Source organism: Scyliorhinus torazame, chromosome 1 (assembly GCF_047496885.1).
Source record: "Scyliorhinus torazame isolate Kashiwa2021f chromosome 1, sScyTor2.1, whole genome shotgun sequence".
NCBI classification, from domain to species: domain Eukaryota; kingdom Metazoa; phylum Chordata; class Chondrichthyes; order Carcharhiniformes; family Scyliorhinidae; genus Scyliorhinus; species Scyliorhinus torazame.
The window spans coordinates 150900248-150913480 of record NC_092707.1 but is presented as its reverse complement, the minus strand read 5'-3'; the positions used below and the strand labels follow the sequence as shown (position 1 = coordinate 150913480).

Here is a 13233-nt window from a genome sequence, read left to right as displayed (position 1 = left end):
CAGGGTCAAACCGGGCTGGGGGCTCGCAATATTTGGGGTGGCAGAGGAGCCGGGAGTGCAGGAGGTGAAAGAGGCTGGAATTCTGGCCTTTGCGTCCCTGGTAGCCCGGCGAAGGATTCTTCTTCAGTGGAAAGATGCGAGGCCCCCAAGCGTGAAATCCTGGATCAACGATATGGCGGGGTTTATTAAATTGGAGAGGGTGAAATTCGCCTTGAGAGGGTCGGTACAAGGGTTCTTTAGGCGGTGGCAACCGTTCTTAGACTTTCTGGCAGAACGATAGACATTGATCAATGGCAGCAGCAGCTCGGGGTGGGGGGGGAGGGGGTTTACTTTATTTTTGTTTTTGTTATTTACACTGAAGGGTCTGAGGGGGTGTATATACCTGTTGTGTTAAGTTGGGGTGTTAATGTTATAATTTATTATTTATGTACTGGGGGGGGGGGTTGCTTTTCTAGATTGTGTTTTGTACTTAACCCTGTTGAGTTCTTTTTTTCATTTTGTTATTGATATTTTATGAAAACCTTAATAAAAATTATTTTTTTTAAAAAGCAAATGGGCAGCACGGTGGCACAAGTGGTTAGCACTGCTGCCTCACGGTGCCGAGGTCCCAGGTTCGATCCCGGCTCTGGGTCACTGTCCGTGTTGAGTTTGCACATTCTCCCTGTGTTTGCGTGGGTTTCGCCCCCACAACCCAAAGATGTGCAGACTAGGTGGATTGGCCACACTAAATTGCCCACACTAAATTGCCCCTTAATTGGAAAAAATGAATAGGGTACTCTTAAATTTATTTTTTAAATAATGACTCACAGCAATGGTGAAACTTTAATTGAAGCGAGGTAGCGAGTTAGGCCAAACATGTGGGGCGGGCTTCTCCGATCTCCGATGCCGAACATGGGTTCAGTTATTGAGCGGAGAATCCCCGTTTGCGCCAAAATCAGGGGCAGCGCTGCTTTTGTGATGCTCCGCCCCCCTCGAAAACAGCATAGTCGCAGAGTTCTCTGCACGCCGTCGGGACGTCCTCAGGATGACCCCCGAGGCCCACGCCCTGCCCTCAATGGGCCGAGTTCCCAACGGTGTGGAATACTTATCCTTTTTTTTTTCGGGAACCCGGCATGGCGGCTGTGAACTGAGTCCAGCGCCGCCACAGTCGGTGGGGAAACTGTTCCGCGGGCAGGGTGGGCTTTGGCGGGGGCTATGGTCACTGTTGGGGGGTGGTCCGGGGGTGGCTAGCCTGGTCAAAGGGGGGTGTTTTTGGCAGGCCGAGTACGTGTGAGGCCGGCCGCCGCTGTGCGCATGCATGGCCACGGACCCGGCCATTCTCCGCCCGTATCCACAGGTAAAGCTGGGAGCTTTACGCTGAGTGCCTGCTAGCCCCCCACCAGATGGAGGATCGGTGCAGCTATTGCGCCGTTTTTTCAAGTGTAAAACGTTACTGTTCCCACGCCGGCATCAGCACTCAGTCTTCAAATCAGAGAATACAGCCCGGGAGATTTACCACGGTATCTGCAGTCTAATGATGAGCAGCAATATACGAGTAAACTGTTGTAATGCAACCTTTGGCCACTTGATGTCACCAAGGACTTGGGCATTGAAGGCAGCCTGGCAAAGGAAATCATTTCTCAGACTGGGTGCTGAGCATTTTACCAGCTTCAGCCCAGTGGCCTGATGTGTTGGGTGCTCTGGATCCGTGGAACACATGCAGGCCACCAATACTTAAAATAGTACAACACTATTTTATTAAGCTAGAAACTGTTGAACATACTTTCACTGTGGGTTAACAGAATGTCAGATTAAACTAAAGACCGATGCCTGTCCTAACTAGTCTATGCACTCAGCACATGGTGAAGATCTGTGCTGTAAGCTGTAAACTCTGTCCTTCTGAGAGGCTGCATCCCGAATGAGCGGGAGCTCTGATGCCCCCTGTCTTTATAGTGCGTGTGCTCTAACTGGTGATTGGCTGCGGTGTTGTGTGTGTTGATTGGTCCCGCTGTGTGTCCATCAGTGTGTGTGTCTGCACCATGGTATACTGGTGTATATTATGACATGGCTTGTACAGAATTCACTGATCTCCATCACATGGCACCTCAGTTAGTCACTGATATCTCTGAGGTCAGGACCGTGACTCCATTCGCCAAACCAATGATTCAGTTCAGTGTGTGGCTAGTGTTGGAGGTGGCACCTATCACTGGAGTAGTTAAACTGAGGCCCCGTCTGCCTGTTCCTGGAATTCAGTTAACGGAAAGTATTCCATGTTGCTTTTCCCAGAGCAGGTACAGCGCAGGGTTAGATACAGAGTAAAGCTCGCTGTACATTTTCCCCACCAAACACTTCCAGATACAGCATGAGCCGAGATAGAGGGTAAAGCTCCCTCTGCACTCTCGCCGTCAAACACACACAGAGCAGATACAGCATGGGCCTAGAGAGTAAAACTGCCTCTACAATGTCCCAAGCATGACATTCAGATGTCTACCCATTATACAATTGCAAATTTCCCTCATCAACCTGAGAACTGAGTCCCTGAGTCAGTTTCACTCTGTATGTGATTTTCCTGGTCGAGGACCGTAGAAATGTCCAGGCTCTCAACAGGAACCTGCATTTAACACAAGGCTTTTCACAAACTTCGAATTTGTAAAATCTAACACTGAGCTTGAAGCGTTTTCCTGGAGGATGACCTAACACCTCAATGGAAATCACTTAAGGTTTATTGTTTTCCTTTGATTAAAGGCACAGAGTGAATTATGAGTTTGATCCCCTTCCAACAAGCCCTCTTTCTACAATGCTCCCAGCTGATTCATTCCAGCCAAGATGAAATAAAAGTCAGAATTAATTTGATTACAAAATTCAAAGACATCCACCGTAGGGTTGCCAACTGTAATGAAATGTATTCCTGGAGGTTTCAGCACAGGATTTAGCTCACCTCCAACCATTAATCGGCAACACATCCATCCTTGTGACACACTGCCTTCTTGCACCAATTGGAATGCAAAAAAGACTCATCACCCATTTGGGTGATGCTGGATTGGCAGATTTGGTCATGAGAAATGGTCAAAGAAAATGAGAAGAAAAATCAATCTTTTTAATGTCCCTCTGATTTTTCTCCAGAGTCGCACACTGTGTCCTGGAGATTGACCTTCAATTACTAGAGAATGAATTTCAATTCCCGGAGATTGAGCTTCAATTCCCGGAGATTGATCTTTAATTCCCGGAGATTATCTTCAATTCCCGGAGGTTGATCTTCAATGCCTGGAGATTGATCTTCCATTTCTGGAGATTGATCTTCAATTCCTGGAGGTTGATCTTCATTTCCTGGAGATTGATCTTCAATTCCTGGAGATGGATCTTCAATTCCTGGAGATTGATCTTCAATTCCTGGAGGTTCATCTTCATTTCCTGGAGATTGATCTTCAATTCCTGGAGATTGATCTTCAATTCCTGGAGGTTGATCTTCAATTCCTGGAGTTTGATGTTCAATTCCTGGAGATTGATGTTCAATTCCTGGAGATTGATGTTCAATTCCTGGAGATTGATCATCAATTCCTGGAGATCCCTGGTCAATCGTGTTCCACCCTGATAACAAAGATGTCTTGTGACTGAGGGGGAAATGGCCAGAGGACAGCACAAGGGATAGGGGGTGGAGACAGAGGGAAGTGCAGGAGGTGAGGGACAGAGGGCAGTGCCTGGGACCGCGAGGAGGGGGAACATGCAAGGTATGGGGGGTAAAGGGGGGGGGGGGGGAACACAAAAGGGCAGTGCAGTATGTGGGCGGGACAAATGGCAGTGGCGGGGGTGGGGGAAACAGAGGGCAGTGCAAGGGGGAGGGGGAACAGAGGGCAATGCTGTTGGTGGGGGACAGAGATATGTGCCAGGGACCGGGGGAACAGAGAGGGTAGTGCAGGGGGAGTGGGAGACACAGAGGGCAGTGCAGGGGGAGTGGGGGACACAGACAACAGTGCAGGGGGAGTGGGGGACACAGAGGACAGTGCAGGGGGAGTGGGGGACAGAGAGGGCAGTGCAGGGGCAGTGAGGGACAGAGAGGGCAGTGCAGGGGGAGTGGGGGATGCAGAGAGCAGTGCCGGAGGAGTGGGGGATAGAGGGCAGTGCAGGGGGAGTTGGGGACACTGAGGGCAGTGGAGGGGCAGTGGGGGACACAGATGACAGTGCAGGGGGAGTGGGGGACACAGAGGGCAGTGCAGGGGGAGTGGGGGACACAGAGGGCAGTGCAGGGGGAGTGGGGGACACAGAGGGCAGTGCAGGGGGAGTTGGGGACACTGAGGGCAGTGGAGGGGGAGTGGGGGACACAGATGGCAGTGCAGGGGGAGTGGGGGACACAGAGGGCAGTGCAGGGGGAGTGGGGGACCCAGAGGACAGTGCAGGGGGAGTGAGGGACACAGAGGGCAGTGCAGGGGAAGTGGGGGACAGAGGGCAGTGCAGGAGGAATGGAGGACCCAGAGGACAGTGCAGGGGGAGTGAGGGACCCAGAGGGCAGTACAGGGGGAGTGGGGGACACAGAGGGCAGTGCAGGGGCAGTGTGGGACAGAGAGGGCAGTGCAGGGGAAGTGGGGGATGCAGAGAGCAGTGCCGGAGGAGTGGGGGATAGAGGGCAGTGCAGGGGGAGTTGGGGACACTGAGGGCAGTGGAGGGGGAGTGGGGGACACAGATGGCAGTGCAGGGGGAGTGGGGTACACAGGGGGCAGTGCAGGGGGAGGGGGGGACACAGAGGGCAGTGAAGGGGGAGTGGGGGCCACAGAGGGCAGTGCAGGAGGAGTGGGGGACCCAGAGGACAGTGCAGGGGGAGCGAGGGACACAGAGGGCAGTACAGGGGAAGTGGGGGACAGAGGGCAGTGCAGGGGGAATGGAGGACCCAGAGGACAGTGCAGGGGGAGTGAGGGACCCAGAGGGCAGTGCAGGGGGAATGGAGGACCCAGAGGACAGTGCAGGGGGAGTGAGGGACCCAGAGGGCAGTGCAGGGGGAGTGGGGGACACAGGTGGCAGTGCAGGGGGAGGGGGGACATTGAGGGCAGTGTAGGGGGAATAGGGGACACTGAGGGCAGTGGAGGGGGAGTGGGGGACACAGAGGGCAGTGCAGGGGGAGTGGGGGCGCAGAGGGCAGTGCAAAGGGAGAGGGGGACAGAGAGCAGTGCAGGGGGAGTGGGGGACACTGAGGGCAGTGCAAGGGCAGTGGGGGACACAGAGGTCAGTGCAGGGGGAGTGGGGGACACTGACGGCAGTGCAGGGGGAGTGGGGGACACGGAGGGCAGTGCAGGGGGAGTGGGGGACACGGAGGGCAGTGCAGGGGGAGTGGGGGACACTGAGGGCAGTGCAGCGGGAGTGGGGGACACAGAGGGCAGTGCAGGGGAGTGGGGGACACTGAGGGCAGTGCACGGGGAGTGTGAGACACAGAGGGCAGTGCAGGCGGAGTGGGAGACACAGAGGGCAGTGCAGGGGGAGGGTCACAGAGGGCAGTGCAGGGGGAATGGCGGACACAGAGGGCAGTGCAGGGGGAGTGGGGGACGCAGGGCACAGTGCAGGGGGAGTGGGGGACACAGAGGGCAGTGCAAGGGGAGGGGGGACACAGAGGGCAGTGCAAAAGGGGTGGGGGACACACAGGGCAGTGCAGGGGGAGTGGGGGACACAGAGGGCAGTGCAGGGGGAGTGGGGGGCACAGAGGGCAGTGCAGGGGGAGTGAGGGTCACAGAGGGCCGTGCAGGGGCAGTGGGGGACTCAGAGGGCAGTGCAGGGGGAGTGGGGGACACAGAGGGCCGTGCAGGGGGAGTGGGGGACGCAGAGGGCAGTGCAGGGGGAGTGGAGTACACAGAGGGCAGTTAAGGGGGAGTGGGGGACACAGAGGGCTGCGCAGGGTGAGTGAAGGACATAGAGGTCAGTGCAGGGGGAAGGGGGGCACAGAGGGCAGTGCAAGTGGAGTGGGGACACAGAGTGCAGTGCAGGGGGAGTGAAGGTCACAGACGGCAGTGCAGGGGCAGTGGGGGACAGAGTGGGCAGTGCAGGGGGATTGGGGGACAGAGAGGGCATTGCAGGGGGAGTGGGGGACAGAGAGGGCAGTGCAGGGGGATTGGGGGACAGAGAGGGCATTGCAGGGGGAGTGGGGGACAGAGAGGGCAGTGCAAGGGGAGTGGGGGACAGAGAGGGCAGTGCAGGGGGGGTGGGGGACAGAGTGGGCAGTGCAGGGGGAGTGGGGGACAGAGTGGGCAGTGCAGGGGGAGTGGGGGACAGAGAGGGCAGTGCAGGGGGAGTGTGGGACAGAGTGGGCAGTGCAGGGGGAGTGGGGGACAGAGAGGGCAGTGCAAGGGGAGTGGGGGACACTGAGGGCAGTGCAGGGTGAGTGGGGGACACTGAGGTCAGTGCAGGGGGAGTGGGGGACACTGACGGCAGTGCAGGGGGAGTGAGGGTCACAGAGGGCAGTGCAGGGGGAGTGGGGGACACAGAGGGCAGTGCACGGGGAGTGTGAGACACAGAGGGCAGTGCACGCGGAGTGGGAGACACAGAGGGCAGTGCAGGGGGAGTGGGGGACACAGAGGGCAGTGCAGGGGGAGTGGGGGACACTGAGGGCAGAGCAGGGGGATTGGGGGACACAGAGGGCAGTGCAGGGGGAGTGGGGGACACAGAGGGCAGTGCAGGGGGAGTGGGGGACACAGAGGGCAGTGCAGGGGTGTGGGGGACACTGAGGGCAGTGCAGGGGGAGGGTCACAGAGGGCAGTGCAGGGGGAATGGCGGACACAGAGGGCAGTGCAGGGGGAGTGGGGGACGCAGGGCACAGTGCAAGGGGAGTGGGGGACACAGAGGGCAGTGCAAGGGGAGGGGACACACAGAGGGCAGTGCAAAAGGGGTGGGGGACACACAGGGCAGTGCAGGGGGAGTGGGGGACACAGAGGGCAGTGCAGGGGGAGTGGGGGGCACAGAGGGCAGTGCAGGGGGAGTGAGGGTCACAGAGGGCCGTGCAGGGGCAGTGGGGGACACAGAGGGCAGTGCAGGGGGAGTGGGGGACACAGAGGGCAGTGCAGGGGGACTGGGGGACGCAGAGGGCAGTGCAGGGGGAGTGGAGTACACAGAGGGCAGTTAAGGGGGAGTGGGGGACACAGAGGGCTGCGCAGGGTGAGTGAAGGACATAGAGGTCAGTGCAGGGGGAAGGGGGGCACAGAGGGCAGTGCAAGGGGAGTGAAGGTCACAGACGGCAGTGCAGGGGGAGTGGGGGACAGAGTGGGCAGTGCAGGGGGATTGGGGGACACAGAGGGCAGTGCAAGGGGAGTGAAGGTCACAGACGGCAGTGCAGGGGGAGTGGGGGACAGAGTGGGCAGTGCAGGGGGATTGGGGGACAGAGGGCAGTGCAGGGGGAGTGGGGGACAGAGTGGGCAGTGCAGGGGGATTGGGGGACAGAGAGGGCATTGCAGGGGGAGTGGGGGACAGAGTGGGCAGTGCAGGGGGATTGGGGGACAGAGAGGGCAGTGCAAGGGGAGTGGGGGACAGAGAGGGCAGTGCAAGGGGAGTGGGGGACAGAGAGGGCAGTGCAGGGGGAGTGGGGGACAGAGTGGGCAGTGCAGGGGGATTGGGGGACAGAGAGGGCAGTGCAGGGGGAGTGGGGGACAGAGAGGGCAGTGCAAGGGGAGTGGGGGACAGAGAGGGCAGTGCAGGGGGAGTGGGGGACAGAGTGGGCAGTGCAGGTGGAGTGGGGGACAGAGAGGGCAGTGCAAGGGGAGTGGGGGACACTGAGGGCAGTGCAGGGTGAGTGGGGGACACTTAGGGCAGTGCAGGGGGAGTGGGGGACACAGAGATCAGTGCAGGGGGAGTGGGGGACACAGAATGCAGTGCAGGGGGAGTGGGGGACACGGAGGGCAGTGCAGGGGGAGTGTGGGACACTGAGGGCAGTGCAGGGGGAGTGGGAGACACTGAGGGCAGTGCAGGGGGAGTGGGGGACACAGACGGCAGTGCAGGGGGAGTGGGGGACACAGTGAGCAATGCAGGGGGAGTGAGGGTCACAGAGGGCCGTGCAGGGGGAGTGGGGGACACAGAGGGCAGTTCAGGGGGAGTGGGGGACACAGAGGGCAGTGCACGGTGAGTGAAGGACATAGAGGTCAGTGCAGGGGGAGGGGGGTCACAGAGGGCAGTGCAAGGGGAGTGGGGGACACAGGGCAGTGCAGGGGGAGTGAAGGTCACAGACGGCAGTGCAGGGGGAGTGGGGGACAGTGTGGGCAGTGCAGGGGGAGTGTGGGCAGTGCAGAGGGAGTGGGGGACAGAGAGGGGAGTGGGGGACAGAGAGGGCAGTGCAGGGGGAGTGGGGGACACAGAGGGCGGTGCCAGGGTAGAGGGGGACAGAGAGGGCAGTGCAGGCGGAGTGGGGGACAGAGAGTGCAGTGCAGGGGGAGTGGGGGACACGGAGGGCAGTGCAGGGGGAAGGAGGGGTGGCAGGGGTGGAAGGAGGGGGTGGCAGGGGTGGAAGGAGGGGGTGGCAGGGGGGAAGGAGGGGGTGGCAGGGGGGGAAGGAGGGGGTGGCAGGGGGGAAGGAGGGGTGGCAAGGGGGGAAGGAGGGGTGGCAGCGGGGGAAGGAGGGGGTGGCAGGGGGGGAAGGAGGGGGTGGCAGGGGGGGGAAGGAGGGGGTGGCAGGGGGGGAAGGAGTGGGTGGCAGGGGGGAAGGAGGGGTGTGGCAGGGGGGAAGGAGGGGTGTGGCGGGGGGAAGGAGGGGGGTGGCGGGGGGGAAGGAGGGGGTGGCAGGGAGGAAGGAGGGGGGTGGCAGGGGGAAAGGAGGGGGGTGGCAGGGGGAAAGGAGGGGGGTGGCAGGGGGAAAGGAGGGGGATGGCAGGGGGACGGATGCGAGGGGGGGGCAGAGGACATGATCTGATGTTTCTGTTTGAAGTGTCTGGGCTCTGTTGCTGTGCGGTCTGTCTCTGGGTCGGATCTTGTTTCTGGAGAATCGCTTGTTTCTGGGTGGGTCTGTCTCTGTCTCGCTGTCCCTGTCTGGGTCCCTGCACAGGGACAGCAGCTGCGGGCGGGTCCTGCGCCCGGAAGGGGCGGCGGTAGCAGCGGGACACGAGGCGGAGCGGAGCCGGCAGCTGGCACTCGGAGTTGGGCTGAATCCCCATCAGAAGCGGGCGCAATGGATGTGAAATACCCAGAGCCGGAGAGGGACCTGAACAGGGTGAGGGGGCATTCGGGAGGGAGGTTTGGGATGGGCGTGAGGATGGGGGCGAATTGCATTAAAAAAATTTAAAAGTTCAGTAATGAAACTGAAAGATGGGCAAGTTTCACTTTCTGTTTTTACTGCACGGTCTGAGGCAGCGGGAGAACTGTTCCAAAAATAAAACTAAATCTAAAACAAAATATAAACGGTGAATGTTGGAAACATTCAGCACGTCAGTCAGCATTTGAGGTGTAAATCTCGCATCCAAATCCTCACCTCTCCCAGAGGGGGGTTGGGCTGCTCGAGGAATCTGAATTTAATTCCTGATTCCAATGGCATTGATCATAGAAAATATAGCACAGAACAGGCCCTTCGGCCCACTATGTTGTGCCGAATTTTTGTCCTAGATTAAGAACAAATTAATCTACACCCCATCATTCTACCGTAATCCATGTACCTATCCAATAGACGCTTGAAGGTCCCTAATGTTTCCGACTCAACTACTTCCACAGGCAGTGCATTCCATGCCCCCACTACTCTCTGGGTAAAGAACCTACCTCTGATATCCCTCCTATATCTTTCACCTTAAATTTATGTCCCTTTGTAATGGTTTGTTCCACCCGGGGAAAAAGTCTCTGACTGTCTACTCTATCTATTCCCCTGATCATCTTATAAACCTCTATCAAGTCTCCCCTCATCCTTCTCCGTTCTAATGAGAAAAGGCCTAGCACCCTCAACCTTTCCTCGTAAGACCTATTCTCCATTCCAGGCAACATCCTGGTAAATCTCCTTTGCATCTTTTCCAAAGCTTCCACATCCTTCCTAAAATGAGGCGACCAGAACTGCGCACAGTACTCCAAATGTGGCCATACCAAGGTTTTGTACAGTTGCATCATCACCTCACGGCTCTTAAATTCAATCCCTCTGCTAATGAACGCTAGCACACCATAGGCCTTCTTCACAGCTCTATCCACTCAAAGATCTCTGAACATAGACCCCAAGATCTCTCTGCTCCTCCACATTGCCAAGAACCCTACCATTAACCCTGTATTCCGCATTCATATTTGTCCTTCCAAAATGGACAACCTCACACTTTTCAGGGTTAAACTCCATCTGCCACTTCTCAGCCCAGCTCTGCATCCCATCAATGTCTCTTTGCGGCCGACAACAGCCCTCCTCACTATCCACAACTCCACCAATCTTCGTATTGTCTGCAAATTTACTGATCTACCCTTCAACTCCCTCATCCAAGTAATTAATGAAAATCACAAACAGTAGAGGACCCAGAAATGATCCCTGCGGTACGCCACTGGTAACTGGGCTCCAGGCTGCATATTTGGATTCCACCACCACTCTCTGACTTCTATCGGTTGAACATGAGGTTTGGAAGAGATTTTCAGAGCCCATTGTCACCTGATTCAATCCCCACGCACACAAGCAACTTGTCGACCACCAAGTCAATTGGTCCTGCCACTGATGGGAAATGCTTTCTGCAGACTTGGGACAAAAAGTTTTGAAGTGAGGATTGTTAGTAAAGACAGGGAGATTAAAAACTGGGGAGAGTGGCAGCTTTGTCCAGTGATCACATGAAGTGGACCCGCCTGTGAAGTGGGTCATTGGGGCTATAAACCAGTCTCTTCCTCACTCTTACATCACCCATGGCACCTTCCCATGCAATCGCCTGCCCCTTTATCTCTTGCAAGCTTAACATCTCAGTCCCAAAATACTCATTCCAGGTTAAGCAGCGTTTCATTTGCACCTCTTCCAATCTGGCCTATTGCATTCGCTGCTCCCAATGTGGTCTCTATATCAGAGACACCAAATGCAGACTGGGTGATCACCACTGCCTCCCCCAGTTACAGAACCAGTGCGGAGAGTTTAAAGTAAATTTCAGCCCTGACCTGACTGCAGGATGGATCAGGTGTCAGAGGCTGAATGGTCACCTCTTCTTCCTGTATCTGTTCCTTCTCCCTCTTATATGCAAAAGACTTTCCCTGAAATACATGCCTTAGCCATTCCATTTGACAGCAGGTTTCATCTTCTCATTGCGCGCTGAACAAAGAAATTCATTCAAAATTCTTTATTTGGTTGTCTTATATTATAGTAATAGTAATAATCTTTATTATTGTCACAAGAAGGCTTACATTAACACTGCAATGAATTTACTGTGAAAAGCCTCTAGTCGCCACATTCCAGCGCCTGTTCGGGTACACAGAGGGAGAATTCAGAATGTCCAATTGAACTGACAAGCACGTCTTTCAGGACTTGTGGGAGGAACCCGAAGGAAACCCACGCAGACACAGGGAGAACGTGCAGACTCCTCACAGCCAGGAATCGAACCTGGATCCTGGTGCTGTGAAGCAACAGTGCTACCCACTGTGCTATTGTGCCGCACGCAAACTCCATACGGACAGTGACCCGGGGCCGGGATCGAACCTGGGTCCTCAGCACCGTGAGGCAGCAGTGCTAACCACTGCGCCACCGAGCTGCCCTTTGTTCAGGATGCATCCACAAGTAGAAACAGTTTCCCCAGATCCATCACATCGATGGATCCTCATTTCATCATTCTATCAGATCTCCCCTCTTAACTTCTTATCCCAGTTAGTGTGTTAAGTATTTTATATAAATGACCAGATCCCTATTGCTGATGGTTTCAGGTGGATGATTACCATGGGATTAAAGTACCTGATCCTTATGCCTGGCTTGAGGATCCCAACTGTGAACAGACCAAGGTGAGTGATTACTCAGTAATTTCAGGTAAACCTATCCATACTTTCAGCTATCTTTATCAATCTTTTTTGCGTGGGTCTCACCCCAACAACCCAAAGATGTGCAGGGTAGGTGGATTGTCCACTCTAAATTGCCCCTTAATTGGGGAAAAAAATAATTCGGTACTTCAAGTTAAAAAACAACCTTTATCAAATCTATTGTGCAGGTAATATTTGTACACCCGTAGACTGTGCAGACTATATGATGTTTTGAATATATTTATGGGGCTGGATTCTCTGCTCCCCAACGCCAAAATCGGGTTCGGCGGCAGGACGGAGAATCCGTTTTGACACCAATATTGGGAGTGGCGCCGGTTTTTGTATTCTCCGCCCCCTAAAAAACAGGGTACTCTAGGAGTACGCCGCGCCAAGTATCCACGGCCTCAGGCCTGCCCCGCGATGCTCACTCCCCGGCCGGCCGACTCCCAACGGCGTGGGTAACGTGTGCTCACATCGTTTGTGAACTCAGCGTGGCGGCTGCAGACTCAGTCTGGTGCCGCCACAGGCGGGAGTGGGACGATCCTTGGGCAGGGGAGCTTCAATCGGGGCTGGGGGCACTGTGAGCGGGTGGTCCGGGGCCCGCGAGCGGCCAAGGCAGGTCCGGGTCCGCTGGCTGAGTCTGCCATGGAGCACGGCGCGGCCGCTGCAGGCCGCCGCCATGCACATGCACGGCCATGGAACCGGAAATGCTCAGGGCTGTATCGGCAGCTAGAGTTGCGAGCTCTATGCTACCTCCCTGCCAGCACCCAACAAAATGGTGAATCGGTGGCCCTTTTGTGCCAGTTTTCCTCCCATAAAAGACCCCGTTTTCACACCGACGTGGGGACTTAGTCTCCAAAATGGAGAATCCAGCCCACGGGCTGTGTAGAGTAAATACTTGATGTGTATTTTGCATGTGGTGCGTACAGTACATAAAGTCAGTCGAGTATATATGATGTGGAGGGTATATATGATGCTTACTTCCATTACATTCTCTTAGTCCTGGTCCAGGAATTGCTTAATTACCTCTATACTGGCCCAGCAATGTACTTTTGTCCAGCCTCAAATGTTACGATATTTCCTACATCAGTCAGAGGTGAGGATCCATTTTGTTTTATAATCTGCTCATTTCGGCTTTTCAGGCATTTGTTGAAGTCCAGAACAAGCTAACAATGCCATTCCTGGAAAAGTGTAAAGTCAGGACCAGACTCCAGGAGCGGATGACCGAACTGTTCGACTATCCCAAGTATGGCTGCCCTTGCAGAAAAGGGAATCGGTGAGTGTTGTAGCAAGTGGGTCGCCAATCCATGCGGTGACTGAACTGGCAATATGCTTGCTTTGTGGGACACGCTGAGG

General features: G+C 55.9%; 1 protein-coding gene across 1 annotated transcript in view; it reads left to right on the top strand.

The window, feature by feature from the left end:
* The first annotated feature begins 8959 nt into the window (after positions 1 to 8959).
* The window catches only part of LOC140415004 (prolyl endopeptidase-like), a 52610-nt gene continuing 48336 nt past the window's right edge, over positions 8960 to 13233 (top strand). Inside the window, exons 1-3 of the mRNA XM_072501024.1 lie at positions 8960 to 9148; positions 11788 to 11862; positions 13020 to 13153. Of these exons, the coding sequence (XP_072357125.1) occupies positions 9107 to 9148; positions 11788 to 11862; positions 13020 to 13153 (251 nt within the window). The 5' untranslated portion in view covers positions 8960 to 9106. The remainder of the gene's footprint in view (positions 9149 to 11787; positions 11863 to 13019; positions 13154 to 13233) is intronic.